This window comes from Augochlora pura, chromosome 3, assembly GCF_028453695.1.
Source record: "Augochlora pura isolate Apur16 chromosome 3, APUR_v2.2.1, whole genome shotgun sequence".
NCBI classification, from domain to species: domain Eukaryota; kingdom Metazoa; phylum Arthropoda; class Insecta; order Hymenoptera; family Halictidae; genus Augochlora; species Augochlora pura.
The window spans coordinates 27,123,406-27,141,555 of record NC_135774.1 but is presented as its reverse complement, the minus strand read 5'-3'; the positions used below and the strand labels follow the sequence as shown (position 1 = coordinate 27,141,555).

Genomic DNA, 18,150 nt, shown 5'->3' with positions numbered 1-18,150 from the left:
AGCCGAACGGCGACACGGGGAGGGCTAATTAGCCGCGAGAAAGTTCGCAACGGCGATATTATTCGCTCGTTTCGCGCGCGCGCGCGCTTCCTCGGGTCAACGCGTGTGCGGCAGCCGAGGTTCGCGGCTGCGGCGGCAGCAGCGATCGCCAAGTTTACGAGCTCTCGGTTTGCTCCATTCGCGGTTTCGCGAAATTGAAGTTTCCTCGCGCGCGCGCCCGTCTGTCCCGCGCGCGCGCGCGAGGAAAATTCATGGCTTCCGCGGCTCGTTTGCTCGTTCACTTTCTCGATTACGATTCCGTTGATCCGAATCGGCCGGCCGAAACGAGCCGCTCCACGGTTATTGTTACGTATTAGCGACGCCGCGCATACCACCGACAATTTTCGCGCCGACGGCCGAGGATCGCGTCCGAACGATTTTAGGAACGCTTCGAGCCAATTAGACCGTGGATCGTTGCGCAGGTGAAGACGTGCCGATTCTGCCAGGCTTTTTTCGTTAATTGGCAGGCCGGTGAAAAATTGCACTTTCTTTCGGGGTTATTGGTCGGGCGACGCGGTACTCTCTTTCGAGGCGATTTTTACTCGGAGAGCGAGATGATGGCCCAAATAAACGTAAAAGTATACCTCATTACAAATCAACCTAATTAGATTTAATACATTTTTAGATATAGTATTATTTCATTAGAAATATTGATATTAGTTAAATCCAAAGACGTAGAATTCTAAACTTATAATATACTAAAATTTTGAGAAAAGCATCGAGTTCGTATACTTTTTAAAATTGATACGGAACTAAAAACAAAATGGCTACAATATTTACAACAACGATTGTAATTACGAACAACGAAAAATTTTACAAAAAATTAAATTGCTCATAGTCGTGCAACTTAATATTCAATTTATTGTCTTCCATTTTGTTGAAAATGCATCGACAGTATTGTATAAACAAGCGAAGACAAATTAAACAATTCAACAGCAAGTTCTTGACACTTGCGATTGTGATTTACGAATTCTCTGCATTGCAATTAATTTTTCTTTCGCAACGCTATATTCTATGCAACTCGAATTCTCGGTTTCTTTAAAATCGTGCGCCTTGGATAATTAAATTCCCGCGTCGCGCGAGCACGCAATTAGCCCACGATCTATTAATTCTATTAGAAAGCGGGAATTAAGTGGTTGAGAACGACGGTAAAAGCGTCGTTTAAATTCGAACAACGGGATCGTGTCCCATAGAAAGTAACCTAGCGACTGTTTTTAAAATTGCAGCATCTGGAACCACCTGGTCCAAATCACCAAAGATGGCAACAAAACCGTCATTATCACGACCCACTACATCGAGGAGGCCCGGCAGGCGCACACGGTACGGTGAAACTTGCGTAACCGGAATATTCGGGCGGCCATGTTGTCGTGCACGTGAGAACGCGATGCGACCAACGCCGGCGGCTACCTGCCCACAATACCGGGGATAATGGTCGCGTATTAATGATTGCGCAACCGCGATTTTCGTGTGTCTTGTGTTCGGTGAAAACGGATCGGGGACGAAATCGGGACGAGGAAAACGAAGAAAACGCGCGCTCGCGACTCGCAACCGCCGGCCCCGCCGCGTTTCTATTCCATTGAAATTACACGAGCGGCTCCGTTAAAGGATTATTAAGCAATCGGCGACGGATAATTGCCTGATTGACAAATTGCAGGCTGATGGTTCTTGCGTTTCGCGACGCGTCCCCGCGATCGGCGAGGTTCTCCTACGCCTCGCCGCGAACCTTGGCGCGTTAAGGTGGCCCCGCCGAGGACACCTGCCCGTCTTCTTTTGTCATCGCACGCTCCGAAAGGCTGTGCGAACCAGCGCTAATTGGTAGAGACGATTCGCTGAAGCCGTAACAATGGAAGCTCGAAAGAACGATTCGATTTTCGTTGAATTTACGTTAACTTTTTTAGAATATTTGCTGGTCGCAAGCAGCACTGGGCATCATTTGAATAACCTTTTATCTAAACAATTATTTCAATTTTTCACCTGGATAATTCTTCGAGTTACTTTTATCGCGAATAATTCGCGAATACGTTCTTCGCGAGTCATTCATTCATGAATAAGTTATTCACGAGTAATTTATTCGCGAATTATTATTTGCGAATTATTAATTAGCGAGTAATTTATTCGCGAATAATTATAATATTCGCAAGCACACGTGCCACCAGCTGATTAATAAATAACGTCAAATCTCGTATGACAGATAAGAATTGTATTTTCTTTTTATACATGCCTGCATCGGAATATTCTTATTTTTACTGGAATAATTTTCCTCGCAATTATTGCAAAAAGGATCCTGCAAAAGTGACACTTGACGTGCATATTCATTGTTTCCGTATGGACGTCACCGAAAACGTGTGCTGGAAAGATGGAAACGTTGTTGCGCGTGCGACTGTCGCGTTCGGGTTCGCGAGCCTCTAATTAACTGGAATACCGTGCCATTACGTGTACTCGCGCCGATTAGAGGCCTCTGTTTGTTTTCCGACGTCCGTGGATTACCGTGTTCTTACGCCTCGGAGACCATGCGGCGGACAGCTTCGTTTCCGCGTGCTTCGCGCGTTCGGAAACGAAATAAATCTTCGCGAGCGAGGGACCACTTGAACAGCGTCGCACGAATAAAATGATCGATGCACGACGATGACGTTGTACTCTATATTGTTTCCAGTAAACATGTAAATTCTTTCGCCGTTAGATTGGCTTGATGAGGAGCGGAAGACTGCTGGCCGAGGAGTCGCCCAGGGCGTTGCTGCAGATGTACAACTGTCCGTCCCTCGAGGACGTTTTCCTGAAGCTGTCGAGGAAGCAGGGACAGTACGCCCAGCCGCCGACAGAGCTGAACATCTCGAACAATATTAGTCTGGTAAGATTGCACGAACGTATCGGCGTCGACCAATATATCGGCCTGATCCAGTTGGCTAACAGTCCCATGAATCGCAAAAGCAGGCATCCTTGAACTGGGGAAAGAAGAACGAACCGGTCTACGTGACGGAGGAATCCGGCGTGGTGGGCCTGAACTTCCATCAGAGCAAGGAGGTCCTCATCCACGACTCGACGAATGGCGTGGGAAACCATTACGATGTAAGAGGATATTATACTTTGGATGTATATCTTGGAGATTCGTATCGTACCTTGCGATCCGCTAATTTGGCTCATCAGTGATCATTAGTCTCATCGCGATCGTTAGTCTCATCGCGATCGCGTTTTTCGATGCATCTAGATAATTATTGCTAGATTAAGAGCGAGCATCTTCCTGTAAACCGATCCGCGATTCACGCTATCCTTTCTGCGTAATGTAGTTGAACGGGAAAACTATATCGGGCATCAAGGGATCCACGTTAGAATGCGACGACTGCGGGCCGTTCACGGACTGCTACAAGATCACCAGCACGGGCAAGATGAGAGCCCTCTTGCAGAAGAACTTCTTGAGGATGTGGAGGAACGTGGGGTGAGTTCACGATGGCAATGATCATTAATAGTAATTCTAAGTATAGAATTCAAAATAGAATAAAAATTCGATATTAAAATATTAAATATAAGGTATAAGATAAGATAATAAATTACGTTGTGAATAATAAATTAAGTTCGATGAGTTATATATAATATATATCATTAATTTAGTTTATTATATTATCTTACCGAAGAAGAATTTTATACTTAAATAATAAATAAGTTACTAACTTCAATGCAAGCATTCACGTCCAGATCCACATTCTTAAAGTAACCAAAGCTCGTCTTCTAATATTTATATGGCTGAATATTATTATATATTAAATATTATTCTATGAATAAATATTAATCCTATAAACAAGAAACACCATCAGTCTCCCCCCATCAAACCTAACAGTCAAAATGCTTTCTATCTCGAACAGAGTGATGCTCTTCATTTTCGCACTGCCAGTGATGCAAGTGATCCTCTTCTGTCTGGCGATCGGCAGAGACCCGACGGGGCTGAAGCTCGCGATCGTCAACCACGAGATGTTCTACAACAACATGTCCTGTCCAGTAACAGAGGACTGTACCTTCTCGCATCTAAGTTGTCGATACTTGAAGTTCCTGGACAACGAGACAATGACCAAGGTAAGCTCATAAAAATCTTCACCCAAAAAAGAATCTGCAAAGAATTAGCAAAGAATATTGAGGATCGCGTGACTTTCTCCGCAGGTGTATTATCGGGAACCTAATGAAGCGATGGACGCGGTGCGGAAAGGTGAAGCCTGGGGCACGTTGTACTTCACCGAGAACTTCACGGACGCCTTGGTAGCCAGAATGGCCTTGGGAAGAGAAGCTGACGACGAAACATTGGATCAGAGCGAGATCAGAGTCTGGCTCGACATGTCCAGTACGTCTAAACATATTTTTTAACCCCTTGCTAATCATCGCTCTTTTCAAACTGTGACGATTAGCACTTATTCGTACTTCACCCCTTGCACTACCCCTTTAACTACTTGACTCTTTTCACGCTGCGTTGATTAGAACTTCTTCGTCCTTAATATTTTCCTTGATAGGACCAAATCATTTTTGTTTCCTCTATCGTATTTATTTAATTTCGTTTCTAGACTTTAATAATAGAAAAATTCTATTTCATTTCGATTTAGAAGAAATTAACAATATTCATATTTAGTAGGGCTTTCATGAAATCTTCATCACGAGTCTGACTCGTTATCGTAATGCAAGGGGTTAAACAAATCAATGATCACAAATGCGAAAAAACTGACGTGAATTAATCATCCTTTAACTCCGCAGATCAGCAAATAGGCCTAATGCTAGCCAGGAACCTGCAGTACGCGTACAGAGACTTTGCCAAAGACCTTCTAACAGCCTGTAACCAGAACGCGAAACTAGCTGACGTGCCGATCCAGTTCATGGATCCGATCTACGGCACCAACGAGCCCAGTTTCACCGACTTCGTGGCGCCTGGGGTGATTCTGACGTGAGTCTCTCATTCCATTTACCTTGGCCTCGGTCTCGCAATAAAGCAACGATCTCTAAACACGATTCTCTTCCGTCTCAGCATCGTGTTCTTCTTGGCCGTGGCCTTGACATCTTCGGTGTTAATCATCGAGAGGATGGAGGGTCTCCTGGACAGAAGTTGGGTGGCGGGCGTCACTCCAGGCGAGATCCTTTTCTCCCACGTGATCACGCAGTTCGTGGTGATGTGTGGGCAGACTGCTCTGGTCTTGATCTTCATGATCCTGGTGTTTGGAGTCGAGTGCAAGGGCGACATCGGCTGGGTGATTGTGTTGACGATATTGCAGGGCCTTTGTGGCATGTGTTTCGGTAAGGATATAAGTCTGAATCACTTGGAGATGATGATAAGACGGCTTTAGTAGTCTAGTACTCCTTATCGATCGTCTCGCTGGCGAATAGCTTCAGTTTGTCGCGATCGCTCTCGTCGCAGGTGCCTCCAGCAAAAACTGAATCCACCTGCGAGATCGCCCGACTTGCGTAACATTTACCTGTTCGACTCCCGCTTTTTGGTGCACGATCCTTCATTACATTCATCCTGTGCCATTTTTTCGCCGACGAGACCTCACGGAATTCGGAAGCGAGCTAACGATCCTCTGTTTTTCCAGGCTTCGTGATCTCGGCGATCTGCGAGCTCGAGCGGAATGCGATCCAGCTGGCTCTGGGCAGCTTCTATCCCACGCTGCTGCTGAGCGGTACGTATTGTTTAATTGTTTATGCTTGTCTAGAATTCCTACCGTTTAGAACGCCGCGATGTCTTCGCCATAGATCGTCGATCGCGATGTCGTCGCCAATAGATCGTCGATCGCGATTTCGTCGGGCCATTAAATGTCAGCAGAAGTGAAAGCGACCCGCGCATTCTTAATTATGCCTCCGCGCAAAGATGCTCGCGGTACCGTGAAAGAATCCACGCCTTCGCGGCCCTTTTTCAGACGCGGTGGAAAAAAGAGCAGACCCGGTCAGCTGCCGACGACTTTCCAGAAGAGTACACCAAAGCCGTTTACGTAACGAGAGCGTACGAACGCGACGAACGTTTCCTGTGTGTTACTTTGTAGTTAACAAGTGGCGCACGAATGTCTCCGCGGATCGCTATTTTCATAATCAACTTTGCGAAACGGTGGACGGCGAGGCCTCGCTTCCTGGGGCCTGGCCGATTAGCTCCGTTGGCTCGCGAGCTCGTTTCGCAGAGACTGTATTAAATTTCGCTTTTAGAAATTCATTTCAGTGGTCAGAAGTCACAATTGGTATCGCAGGAAAATTATTGAGATGAATTAATCTTCGTGAATTCTAAAATGCTTCGTGAATGAGTGTTACTTTAAAGCGCTGTAACTTTGCGGGAAAAAATCGCAGCCCCGTTTCGTTTTCGTTAAATTAAAGGGGAAGGATCGAACTTTATTCGACGGTAAATAATATCTCCGAAAAAAATTTTACATAATCCGTGCATTCCTCTAAAGTTGGTAATTTTTAATATGATTTAATATGTAGGTCATGTATACGAATTATTATATAGGCCATACTAAAATGGTTACTATGATAAGAGAGTATCTAATCTAAAATCTAGAATACTTATCTTAAAGTAGAGATTCCAAGCTGAAAATTAAAAAAAGGATCACCATCCAACGATGATTTTTCGCTGAGTTATCGTCAGTCGAAGTTGGCCAACTTTTATCCAAGATATTTCTATGGCATAATTTATTAAAATATTCTTCAATGTGTAATAAAAATGATAAAATATATAGCAACGTCGTCTTCGAGATGTACTAAAGAGTATATTGGTTTTGCAGGTGTAATCTGGCCAGTGGAAGGTATGCCGACGTTCCTGCGGTACATCTCGCAGGGGCTGCCGCTGACGATGGCGACGACGTCGCTGCGCTCGATGCTGACGAGGGGCTGGAGCATCGTGGAGCCGGACGTCTACAACGGCTTCATCTCGACGGTGATCTGGATCGTGCTGTTCCTCACGATCAGCATAATGGTGCTGAAGTTCAAGCGGGGCTAAGAGGATCTCTTTAACGGGAACGAAGCGTGGCACGGTGACCGCGGCTGGTGGCTCAGCCGCGAACGAAAGAGAGAGAGAAGGCTAAAGAGAACAACGGAGTTCGGTGTCGACCTTGGACTATCGCCGCGGCCGTGTTACACTGCATCGAGCCGGGAAGCTGAGTGCGCAAGGACACGGATTAGCACACAAGGAATTCTCGCTTAGCTTCCCGGCGACGATCTTCAACGCCGCCGTCCGTGCATATGGACCCCCCCGAGACATGTGATGATGCTCCCTCGTGCGCTTAAAATTGTGCTCTTTCGCGTGAATGCCGATGGATGAATGATCGCGCAGTGTGAGACCCTCTCTCTTCTCTCATCTTTGGTTCTTTCTGTTCTCTTTGTGTTTTTTTTTTTATTTAGTTAAAAGTCTGTAATATAACCGCGGATCCTCGGGGACAGGTTGCACCGTGGCTGCAACGTTCGTCGCGAGCCGTCGTCGTCTTCATCGTCCGACTTCGGAATCGTTGATTAGAAAAGCTGCGCGTGAAGTTCGCTCCGCGAGAGAGCCGTGTTGCTTCTTATAAAAGAGCTTCTTCGCCTGCTCGACGAACCATGTCTCGGTTGTCATCGACTTTGAGAACGAGACCGATCGATCGAGTGGCCATCTCGCGGAGGGATACGGTTGTGGATCTATTAAGGATTAGAAGATTCGAGGTGTACGAGGAAACGGTCGCCGAGCTGCCTTCAATCTTCACGTTTAGAACGTTTATCTTTGCGAGCACGATTATTCAGCACGCAGCAATTACGAGTTTAAGACGCGAGCACCACGTTGTAACGTTTCAAGTAATTATAGGTATTTTATCACTGTTCGGACCATTTCGATGGTTCTAGCTCGGCGGATCCTCGTGACTCGCGGTCTTCAATGCTTAGCCCTTGTCCGTCCGTCGGCGTCGAATTGACACGGAAATAGAAGCGTGTCCGCGTAATAATTCTTTTCATAAATTATAAGACTCGATCCTGCAACGGGAGATGCGCGAAAACGATTCGCGAAGCGAGAAAGAACGAGACACGACCGGCACGAGAGCCAGGCGAATTAGGTCCCGGGACGCAAACGGGATCGTGTGGTTAGTAAGTTTCGCTAAGTTAACGAGAAGTAGGCGATTAGATGCGTAGAACACAGTCTTACTTGCCCATGACTTTAGGCGCGCGTAAAATAATCGATCGATTCGCGGCGCCCGACACCGATCTCCTGCTCGGAGGATCGGCCCCGGCTCCAAGGACACGGACATGTACCATATTGTAGCATATAAAAAAAAGATGAATCATAGCGGTTACGTTTTGTACGGTAAACGGCGGGTCGTGCGCCCCGTCGCAATTTATGTCTTTTTAGTTGAATTTACTGTTTCTGTTTCGTTCGCGAGAACGAATAAGAAGACCGGATACGGTGTGTACATTTCTATTTTCCTTACGAATAACTATCTGTATAAAAAACAAATAAAACGAGAAAAAGGTTTTACAAGAAAAATTAATTCTCGCGGAGCACCAATCGCAGATCCATCGGAACGCCTTCTTGGAAGCGCGTTTCTGTACCGTTGGCAGTTTCTGTCGGTCGACCAGGCTCTGCATACGGGATCCCTCGTTACCATGAATTACTGTCAATCGGCTAAGTTAATCGACGTCAATCTGTACTTTTCCTCCTCGACGAACCAAGCTCTGTGCTCCTCCACCTCACGTTTCCAATAGTCTGCGGGCCAATTAAAGCTACGGTATTAATTAATCGCCGCGACCTACGCTTCGTACGAGCAGGTTCACGGGTTCAGCCGTCAGGTCGACGGTGAGGAAACAAGGTGGGCTTCGATACGGGCCCTATTAAGCTAATCTGATGCCTATTGTTCTATTAGCTTCGCTGTTTTCTTGTGAATCGTTCGCGTATATTAGGTTGTGTAATAAGTCCGTTCGCTTTTTCTCGTGGGAAAATATAACACCGTGCAGGCTTATACAAATCATACCTTTTGCTTAAAGTCGACACTTTCAGCTTTCATTTAAGCTAACTTTTATAAAAATAACTCCACGAGAACATATCTCAAAAATTATATGAACCATTGCTTCGAGTTCGAGTAATTTTTCTTGTATTTTCCTAGCTATTGTCAGAGGCTTTTTTAATTTTTTTAAAATGATCACACTGTTCTGTTAATTGTTTAATAAGCTATTACGCAAGCTAATATTATTTACCAAGCCCACTTGGGCAGGCGTCGCAATCTATGTTCAAAAGATTAGTCTAAATGGTTTGCGCAAGATGGAAACTTCGTCAACTTAAACAACTGAAATATTGCCTTCTTCACGCCTTTGTAAAATCAATCATGCAAGCAATTATTTACAGTGAAAAAGCATTAGAGAAACATACCGATCAGTTCCCTCAAAGGACCGTCCGATCCGCCATACTCCTCCGGCAAAATGTCCATCGGCAGCGTCTTGTGCAGCTTCAGCTTCCCCTTCATGTGCACGTGCAGTCGCTGCTTGAGCTTCGCGTTCATGAAGCTCCTGAACACGTTCAGCACCACGTTTATGAACCTCGGAGCGTTGATGAAATCCAAGGAATAGATTCTGACCGGATAACAGCCCTGCCAGGCGTGGACGAGGTTCCTGATGGTGCTCGGTGGTAATTGTAGCACGTGCTCGTACGTTATCCCGCTAATGTCCAAGATGGCGGTAATCCCGTGGACTGTTATCGATTCGTGATCCTTTAAAGCTACATCTAGAGTCATCAGAGCTGCCTGAATCGAAATGAATTATTAGAGAGCTGATCCGTATGAAAATTCTCTCATTTCTTATAGACTATTTTATAAAGATTAGCAAACCTTCAGCATGTCCGCCATCTTGTGCCTGGAGGGTTTATGGACAGCAACGCGCACTATCACCACCATTCTTCCTTCGCTGTCTAACTTTCGCAAAGGTAGTAGCACCCTGAAGAAGAGAATTAAAAGAAAGTATATTAGAATGTTCGCGCGCGATTATAGACAGATAATGTTTAAAGTATAAACAGTAATTATCAGTTCATTCTTTGATTATCACTGTGTTAGTTGCAATCTATAGTATTGTAGCTGTTAAAGAAAACTATATTGAGTGATAACGTCCGATCAGTAAATTATCCTAAGAGATAGCGAAGTGAATCATTAATCCTTGACCTCATCCACTGACAAAAGAATTGCGTGGCTTTTAGACAACATACAAAATAACGTTGCGCTCGAAACAACGATGTCCAGCGCATCAGCAAACTGTCACCGCTTATCGGACGCGCTGATACGATATCGCCCGGGCAACGTGATCGCCGCGCCAACAAGGAAAGAAAAGCGTCGAGACACCGAACGTGACCGCTGGTTCCGGAAGACGTAAATAGCGATTACCATTAGTTGCCGTTTGTAATTGAAAACAATTGATAGTCGGGCCAGGCATCGTCCGGCAAACAATAGAGATTACCCGAGATCGAGGAGCTCCTGCACCTCCGGCAGAAACGGGTTCCTGTTGCTGTACCATTCCGGTAGCGTGTCCCTCTGTTTGCAGTAATTTTGCAACTTGCTCTGCGCTTTCTCCATGTTGAACTTGCTGGCGCGCAGGAAGCGCAGCAAAAAGAAGTCGTCTGCGAGAAAATTCGCAAGATTGTCCATTGTTTTCGGATGGAGAAAGGAAAGCGGGAGAGACTCGCGGTGAACATTGTGTTGCGTTTGAAGTTTAAGTCAAAGATATTAGGTGACTAGATACATATAGTAATTCCTCTGCAGTTGTCCTTTTACTTGTAAATAAGAATGGACAATTTGGGAAGAGCGAGGCTCGCATAATCGTATCTCCTCTCCCCTAATTGTCCTCCTCGTTCACAAGCTGAAGGACAATTAGAGAGAATTTACTAAAATAGTTTTCCAAAATCTATATTTTGTTAATAAATTAACTGAATGACAATAAAAAATCTCGATTATGCAGCATTAAATTATATTTAATAACATAAACTTTGAACTATTCCAAAGAAAATTTTAATTTTCAGGTAAATGTCAGTAAAGCTGATTAAATGTAATATATTCAAATTATACATGTTTTATGCATTTAAGATAGAATTTAAATGTATTTATTATCTGTTGAAACTTGTCCATAGCGTTTTTACAAGGAAAGTGACAGCGAGGGAGATCTAAGTTTGATCGATCGGTTCGAAACTCTACATCTATACATAAAATACGTTTTTATCAGTAATTTAGGAGAGAGATACCAGTTTGTGAACGAATTTCGGTATTTTCCAAGGCCCATTGTCTGAGCTCCTCGATTTTCTCCGCTCTGTTCTCTTCCGTCTCGTTTAAATGTTCCGCCGCGTACTCCCTCTCCTCCGGCGTCAGTCGGCAAACGTATTCCTTCAATGGTACCATTTTCTAGTGTCCTCTCGACTTCCGGTTGCTTGCGATCCGCGATACGCCACCATAGAACACTCAACTTTTCTTCGAACTTGAGGATACACTGGGGAAATCGTTGAACACGTGCGACAAACCACAGGGATCCATTCACGATCCAGCGTCTGCGGGAGCCGGTAGGGATCTAAGGCATCTACTGTGCGCTATCTATCGTGTTGGAGACATCTGCCGGGTCGGGTGAGAATTCTGCGAGCGATTCGCGATAAATTTCGCGGCACGACCTTTGGGATGAACAAGATATAGCCGCCGACATGGCATGCACTATACGTGGCTCGATTTAAAAAAAAATCGAGCAACGAGTCACACTGTTCATTCTCGTGATTTTAAAAGCATTTCTGTAATGTCTTGAAAATATATTCTTTTAATATTTAAGACATATTTAAGGCATAATATTTAAAAATTAAATAGTTTTATAGTATCCCTTATTTTATGGATTCTCTAATTTTATATGTTTATCATTATGGCAAATAATTTTATGTTTCAAATATATTGGATTTACTGCGAATAAGTAACTATCCCTTCGAACAAGTTACGAAGTTTTTAGAAATAAATTTTATTCGAGTATGAGAGTAATAGGAACTGTAATTTCATCAATTACATACAAGCGCAACGAAATAAATTAATTCAGAAATTTCTAATAACATACGAGCAAATACTCAGCCGCATATTCTCGTATCGCCGTTTCTATTCACTTTCCCAAAAGAAATTTTGCTTCTACATAAAGAAAGAGAAAATTAGTCAAAATTTTATCTCCAATTCAAAATTCTGTAAATTTGATTTTTAGTAATGCAAAGTCCGCTAAATCAATTAATTTCTCTGTGATTAACTAATTGAATCGAACGTACCTCATTAATACGAGCCAAGATTCCCTTTAATTTCTCGCACTTCATTGTAAATCGTGCATCCTTCTCGAGACAATGCTCGATGCTCTTGGTCTGCTCGAGGACTTTAGTTGCCATCGCACGATAATTCTGAAAAATACGGTTCACCTCCGACCGTAAAACCAGCTGCTTGCCGCAGTAGTTTAGTTTCTCCGTGATCTGTATTTCCAGGTGCGTCAACAGGTTTTTCCGATGGATTACGCACGAACTGAATTTATGAACCCAATTGGAGAACTTCTGATTGATGAAAATATCTTCTTCATGCGACTCATCCAATTCTTCCGACACCAGCGATCCTTCGTCCTCTTCCATGTCCTCGTCCAAGCCGATTTCGTTATCCAGTTCCTTCAGTATCTCTAGATCTTCCTTCAACACTGTCTGGTGCTGGACCAATCAATGGAAAAATTCAGGGAAAATTCGCCGCACGTATCGACAGAGTAATTCATCGTCAACCTACTCGCGACAGGTTGTCCATCATTTTTAATACGTTCTGGAAGGTTGTCAAATCGTTCCTGTTCCTCTTGAGGAGTTCATCTGCGATTTTCAAGTAGCTGATTCCATTTTGCAATAGCACGTTAAGAAACTGTTCATTCTGTTGGGTCGAGGATTGCGAAAAGAATTTCGTTTAAAAATTAATTCACGTTACGATATCGTCGCGTAATTTAAATGTTATTCGGATTCGTACGATCGAGAAGATCTACAGGCTTTAAAGGAACAAATAGCTCTTACCATTTTGTCTTCGTTATTTGCCATTTTGCTTGTTTAATTTAAGACGATTTCCTTAATCAGTTAGGCAGATCTAGAGGCGATTCTATTGTATCAACACTTTACCACGGAAAAGTAGAGTTTAAATCATCGCGATATTTATTAAACGAATGATATTAATTATTGTTAACTCGTTTTATAAACTGTGGATGTTTGAATCGAGTAATTTTAATATAAATACAAATAGAACATGTTTGCTGGGAAATCGCGACCGATAGCCGAGTGATTTCAAAGACAGTGGATCGTCGACTGAACTTTGTGTTTACAAATCTGCGAATCGAGGTGACTCGAAAGTGAAAAGCTGGTGTCCAATAAATCTTTAACTGTCTATAAACATTAACAGATATTTCTTTTGACAACTTCGTAAACTCCTTGATGGTTATATAAGAAACTAGAATATTAACAATTTAAGGATTCATGTATGAAACTGTTTCTCTCCACGATAATTGAACAATATAATATTTTTAAAGCTCTGCGATTTAAACGAATTTTGTTAACGATGCTGGTCCAATTGTAAAATATATCTTCGTCTTTTTTATTTCTGTTTCAATTTGTTCATTTACCGCGTAAAGTTAAATTATATTATCCGGAGTAATAGATATACTGTAAGATTTTCTGACACCTTAAATCGTCGTTGTTTCAATAAGATAAACATGAAGACATAAATATAAAACCTCTGATTTTTTTGCGACGTCGGTACCTCAGAACATGTGATACGAAATCCCTGTTTGGAATCCGATCTACTTCGATGTTTTGTCTGCGACCTAATGCAGCACATCTCCCAACAGATGTCGCTGCAAGCAATTTCCGGTAACTACAGCCGCAGTTACGGCTGCAGTGTTGTTTATTTCATCTAACCAGTGACGTACATTTTGCGTAGTTGACGGTAGTGAAGGGCGTCCATAGTAATTATGAATAGATTTCGTTGCAGAAATGGCAACGTCGATCGAAACACACCAGTAGACAGTGCAACAGTGAGGAAAGTTACGATTGTCGAACTATAGTGATACAAAATGTTGAAACCGCAGATCGTTAATCTGACGTGGTCCTTCCAGTAAGTTATTCCTGCAATTATATGGCTTCCATTGAAAACGTTTTCGTTACAATTTCTTATTCTTCTTATTGAATGGCTCTTACAGAACAAATGGAAACGGTAACACGGACAACCTATGGCCAGAACTATGTCAGACAAACCAGGTCAGACACCCTGCACGCAAAAAAGGCTTAAAGCCTACGGAAGAGCCAAGCGATGCTGTCAGCTTGAACAGTGCGGAGTACCCAGAGCTTAGCACAGCAGTTGTTAGGAGCAAGAATTCGATTGCTGTGAATAGATATTGCTTGCCATCACCTACTATAACAGTTTTTGTACCGGAATTAGATATGGAGCCAAGGAAATCGAAAAATATTAGACGATTCAAGAGACCGGATAAAATATATGTTAATCTTCAGGAAGCTTTAGAGGTGATTACCTGAAATCTGAATCAATATTACAATACTCGCATATTATAAACTACAATAAAATTTTAATTGTAGAGTGCCAGATGTATGAACAAAATAAGCAAAGAATTACCAAAATTCAGAATCAACATCTACAAGGGTGGAGGTTCTGGTGCGACGAATCCAATGATGAGAAACTCAAATTGGAGTCTGAGGAAAGTAAGAGTACCGATTTCCAAGGACAAGAAACCATCTAGATTGAAGAGAATAATTCTTTTTAATCGTGACATGAAAGTACAAATCAATGTACAGAAAAGAGAAGAGTTTGAACGTGCTAAAGTAGACGCTATCTGTAAAGATGTTGATGCTATTAATTTCAACTCTTTGAAGATCACTGCTGATAGAGAAATAGATGTAGACTGTGTTAACAATATGTGTACAATGACCCTATATGACAATGACTACAGATTAAGAAGTGAGGAGAATATGTCGGACAGCTCTGTGTATTACAGACCAGATATAATCAAGAAGATAAGTGATCTTCGCATTCAGAATAGGTCCATGATCAATACATTAATCGGCACCAACGACAGACGTAATCCTTTTCAGATAACCAACGACGTCGAGAACGATATCATAAAGCAAACGCTATCTCTTCAAATCAATGAGGACATTAAGCAGGAGATTAAACGCGAGATTCAAGACGAGCCGGAAGGCAATGCCCCATTAAATGTTAACAATTTTTTGATGTACTCACGTAATTTTAGAGAGTAAGTATCCGCTAGGCAGTTTGAAAAGCTGTTTTTTCGTATTATATACACACGACTCACGTTATGTCATAGTGATTTATCGAACGTTCATTTATATCCTTGGCTCACCGACGTTTATTTACATAATAAATAATATATTTGATACTACTAAAACGTTTCTTCAAGATGCGATTCCTGTTTATCCATTTCCCGATCCTCAAGATCCATAATGGCCGCCGGCGACATTTGGCGCTGGTTCCATTTTTTTTAAGTTGGTGCACATTGCAGATACTGTACCAACATGTTAACGCCGGGGTTCACGAGCGCCCTAGAGACCTTTTTGCGCGAAATTACCAGGTTGCAGAAGCGCTACCACGAAAAAAATCCGAATAAGTCGTTGTACAAACGTCGTTACTATTCCGGCTTGAAGGAAACGAGGAAACATTGTGAATTAAAGAAGCTCAAGTTCGTGATCGTTGCTCCGGACATAGAAAAGGTTGAGCTCGAAGGTGAGAACAAATGAAAAACGTGAAATCTGATCGTTCGTACCGGCAACTCGACGCGGGGCTTCCCACGTTATAGGTTAAACGGTTCGTAGTAAACATTGACGCTAATGTTGGCACGTTTTGATGATTATAGGTGGACTGGACGACGAAGTGAGCAAATTACTAAACACGTGCGGCAAAGATAATGTAACCGTTTGTTTCGGAATGACCAGGCGTAAGTTGGGATATTATACTCACGGGAGAGGTCTCGTGGGATCCGTTGGCATTGCAAATTACAGCGGCGTCGAGGTAAATACAGCGTGGTTTTCATTATCGTACGACGACGAAATTATCGTAATTCATTTCTTCCAGGAGATATTTAAAACTGTTCTGATCGAACTGGCGTACGCTCGCAACGCGTTCAAAACGCTAAGCGGCGCTAGAGATCCGCTGATCGATGTATCGAAATCTATATCATCCGAGTGGTTACTTTCTGAAAACATTGGCGCACTTTTGAAAACTTTGTCTTCGAATAACATTGCATTCTGCTGATATTACTGCCGAAAATGAATTATTATCGCCACAGAAAGGTTACGTTATATAAATGTTAGTTTTATTCTGTAGGCTACTCTGAAAAGGAACGATTAACTTTACAAAGAGATTATATATAAAATATGTTTCTTTTCTCTGTAGCATATTTTTTTTTTTGTTTAAAAGTATAGTTAATTCTATCATCATATGTTGGTAATATGACTTGGATTTTGAAGAATAGTTTTTATAGAAGAAATAATTCTAACGAATGAATTATTTAATAAGCAGATAGAAATTTATATTGCTCAAAATATGATACTCAACTTTGTTATGCATTTTATATCTTTTACATAATTGATTCGTTTCAAGTGTACTGAACGTTTCAATTCATTTTTGTTTGTATATTTTTATTTACTGTTTCTCCATCGATGGTAAAAGTGGCGACATTTGGCACTGTTTAGTGTCTCGAAGATCGATATCTTTATATTAATAAGAACAATAAATTCTTCAACGCATTCTTCTTCCTGTAGATTTCTCCCGATTCCCGGAGATTAGCTTCCTCGATCCAGCTCTCACAAATCATATTAAATCCATAAGAACATAATGTCTCTGCTGCCAATGTCCACACCGTTCGGCAGGCGGTAACATCGTCCCCATCCTTGAAACCGTCCGTTGCCAACGGATTCCCATCATCAATCACTGCCATTCTTCCGGTAGTCCATCACAAGTGAGCAATCATTGTGACAGGCCAGAGCTCTGCAGCTCCATTAATTAAATCCCTCGAAGCTGAAGCATTAACGACGCGGCTATCGCAAAAGCAGCGACCTGCATTTGTCCACCGTTCGTCGGTGGATAAAGCAGATCCGCCGTGCTTCACCTGCGCAACCTTGGCTGCACATGTGGACCGCGTTCCAATTCTGCTTCGCCATAGAAAAGCGCATCCGATTACTTAAGTCAACGAAACGTCGAGTTATCCAACTGGCGATGATTTGCGCGTCCAATTAACAGCTCGTTAACTGATCGAACGCGACTATCTCTCTCTCTCTCTCTGGTACCGCGACTCTGTTTGCCAGGTGTTTGTCGGTAAAATCTATACAATCGTACAGGGCTCATCTCTGTTCGACCGCCTGCGAGTATCAAAGCCAACGCACCGACGTATCTCGGTCAGTCGCGGATACGTGGCTTAATTACCGCATCGCGGCACACGAGGCGACCGTGGGCGTATTAGTATCGATTCCTCGTTAATTCGAACGAAAGATGCTAATCGATTCGTACGCGTAAACGCTTTATCGCCCGGGTCCCAGTGATCCCCGTGTTTGCCATTCCGTTTCTTGCTCTGCTTCCTGCTGCACTGTGCGACCCCCGTTGCAAAACGCGGCTGCAATCGCTTCGGCGTTTCCTAGCGTCTGTAGTACGCCGCGTCGATTTAAATGTGTATACAGTGTTTCGTCACGCGAACAAAGGAACTCGCTCGGAGAAACAATGATAACGCTCGGAACGACACGGTCTCTCTGGTCTGATAATGAGCTTTGCGCGTAACATGATCGATCGATCGTGGGATTGATTGTCTTTCCAAATCGATTTTCAGCGAAGCTGAAATATTTTGCTTCCGATATAAAGTCAGAGATTGGTGCAGATGTGCCGAGGAAAAATTGCGACTTCCTCGAAATCGAGTATGCAAGATTTCGTCATGAAGGGTGATAAAATGGATTAATAGATTGCACCGTTTACGAATCTATGATGAAACGAGTCAATTAAGTATGTAAGACGGTAAAGGAATTTTATTTTGCAAGTCAATTAGCATTAGTCTTTGTTTGCTTATGAGATAATTATACAGGAATTTAAGAATATTGTCACTCTATCTTGGACAATTTTATTT

The 18,150-nt window shown here is 42.8% G+C and overlaps 4 protein-coding genes across 5 annotated transcripts in view; 2 read left to right on the top strand and 2 right to left on the bottom strand.

Annotated features, from left to right (window-relative positions):
• Snu (ABC-type transporter snustorr) overlaps nt 1-8,485 on the top strand; it is a 58,721-nt gene extending 50,236 nt beyond the window's left edge. The window contains exons 6-15 of one of the 2 annotated variants that reach the window (XM_078176395.1): nt 1,266-1,359; nt 2,720-2,887; nt 2,971-3,105; nt 3,324-3,472; nt 3,897-4,104; nt 4,189-4,366; nt 4,771-4,957; nt 5,039-5,304; nt 5,601-5,687; nt 6,777-8,485. In XM_078176395.1, coding sequence (XP_078032521.1) covers nt 1,266-1,359; nt 2,720-2,887; nt 2,971-3,105; nt 3,324-3,472; nt 3,897-4,104; nt 4,189-4,366; nt 4,771-4,957; nt 5,039-5,304; nt 5,601-5,687; nt 6,777-6,991 — 1,687 coding nt within the window. In that variant the 3' untranslated portion in view covers nt 6,992-8,485. Of the gene's footprint in view, nt 1-1,265; nt 1,360-2,719; nt 2,888-2,967; nt 3,106-3,323; nt 3,473-3,896; nt 4,105-4,188; nt 4,367-4,770; nt 4,958-5,038; nt 5,305-5,600; nt 5,688-6,776 lie in introns of both variants that reach the window. The other variant, XM_078176394.1, reaches the window with a different exon arrangement.
• An 89-nt stretch (nt 8,486-8,574) lies between these two features.
• On the bottom strand, nt 8,575-11,717 carry LOC144467544 (retinol-binding protein pinta). Its single transcript, XM_078176398.1, has 5 exons — nt 11,228-11,717; nt 10,450-10,609; nt 9,831-9,936; nt 9,377-9,746; nt 8,575-8,716 (listed from the first exon to the last, which is right to left on the bottom strand). Exons 1-5 carry the CDS (start codon nt 11,379-11,381, stop codon nt 8,628-8,630), a joined length of 879 nt encoding a protein of 292 aa, XP_078032524.1. The 5' UTR covers nt 11,382-11,717; the 3' UTR covers nt 8,575-8,627.
• A 242-nt stretch (nt 11,718-11,959) lies between these two features.
• On the bottom strand, nt 11,960-13,906 carry LOC144467545 (uncharacterized). Its single transcript, XM_078176399.1, has 5 exons — nt 13,770-13,906; nt 13,034-13,396; nt 12,762-12,896; nt 12,269-12,688; nt 11,960-12,137 (listed from the first exon to the last, which is right to left on the bottom strand). Exons 2-5 carry the CDS (start codon nt 13,055-13,057, stop codon nt 12,108-12,110), a joined length of 609 nt encoding a protein of 202 aa, XP_078032525.1. The 5' UTR covers nt 13,058-13,396; nt 13,770-13,906; the 3' UTR covers nt 11,960-12,107.
• A 26-nt stretch (nt 13,907-13,932) lies between these two features.
• LOC144467542 (uncharacterized) lies at nt 13,933-16,787 on the top strand. Its single transcript, XM_078176396.1, has 6 exons — nt 13,933-14,123; nt 14,209-14,530; nt 14,603-15,276; nt 15,544-15,764; nt 15,895-16,049; nt 16,113-16,787. Exons 1-6 carry the CDS (start codon nt 14,083-14,085, stop codon nt 16,290-16,292), a joined length of 1,593 nt encoding a protein of 530 aa, XP_078032522.1. The 5' UTR covers nt 13,933-14,082; the 3' UTR covers nt 16,293-16,787.
• The last annotated feature ends 1,363 nt before the right edge of the window (nt 16,788-18,150 follow it).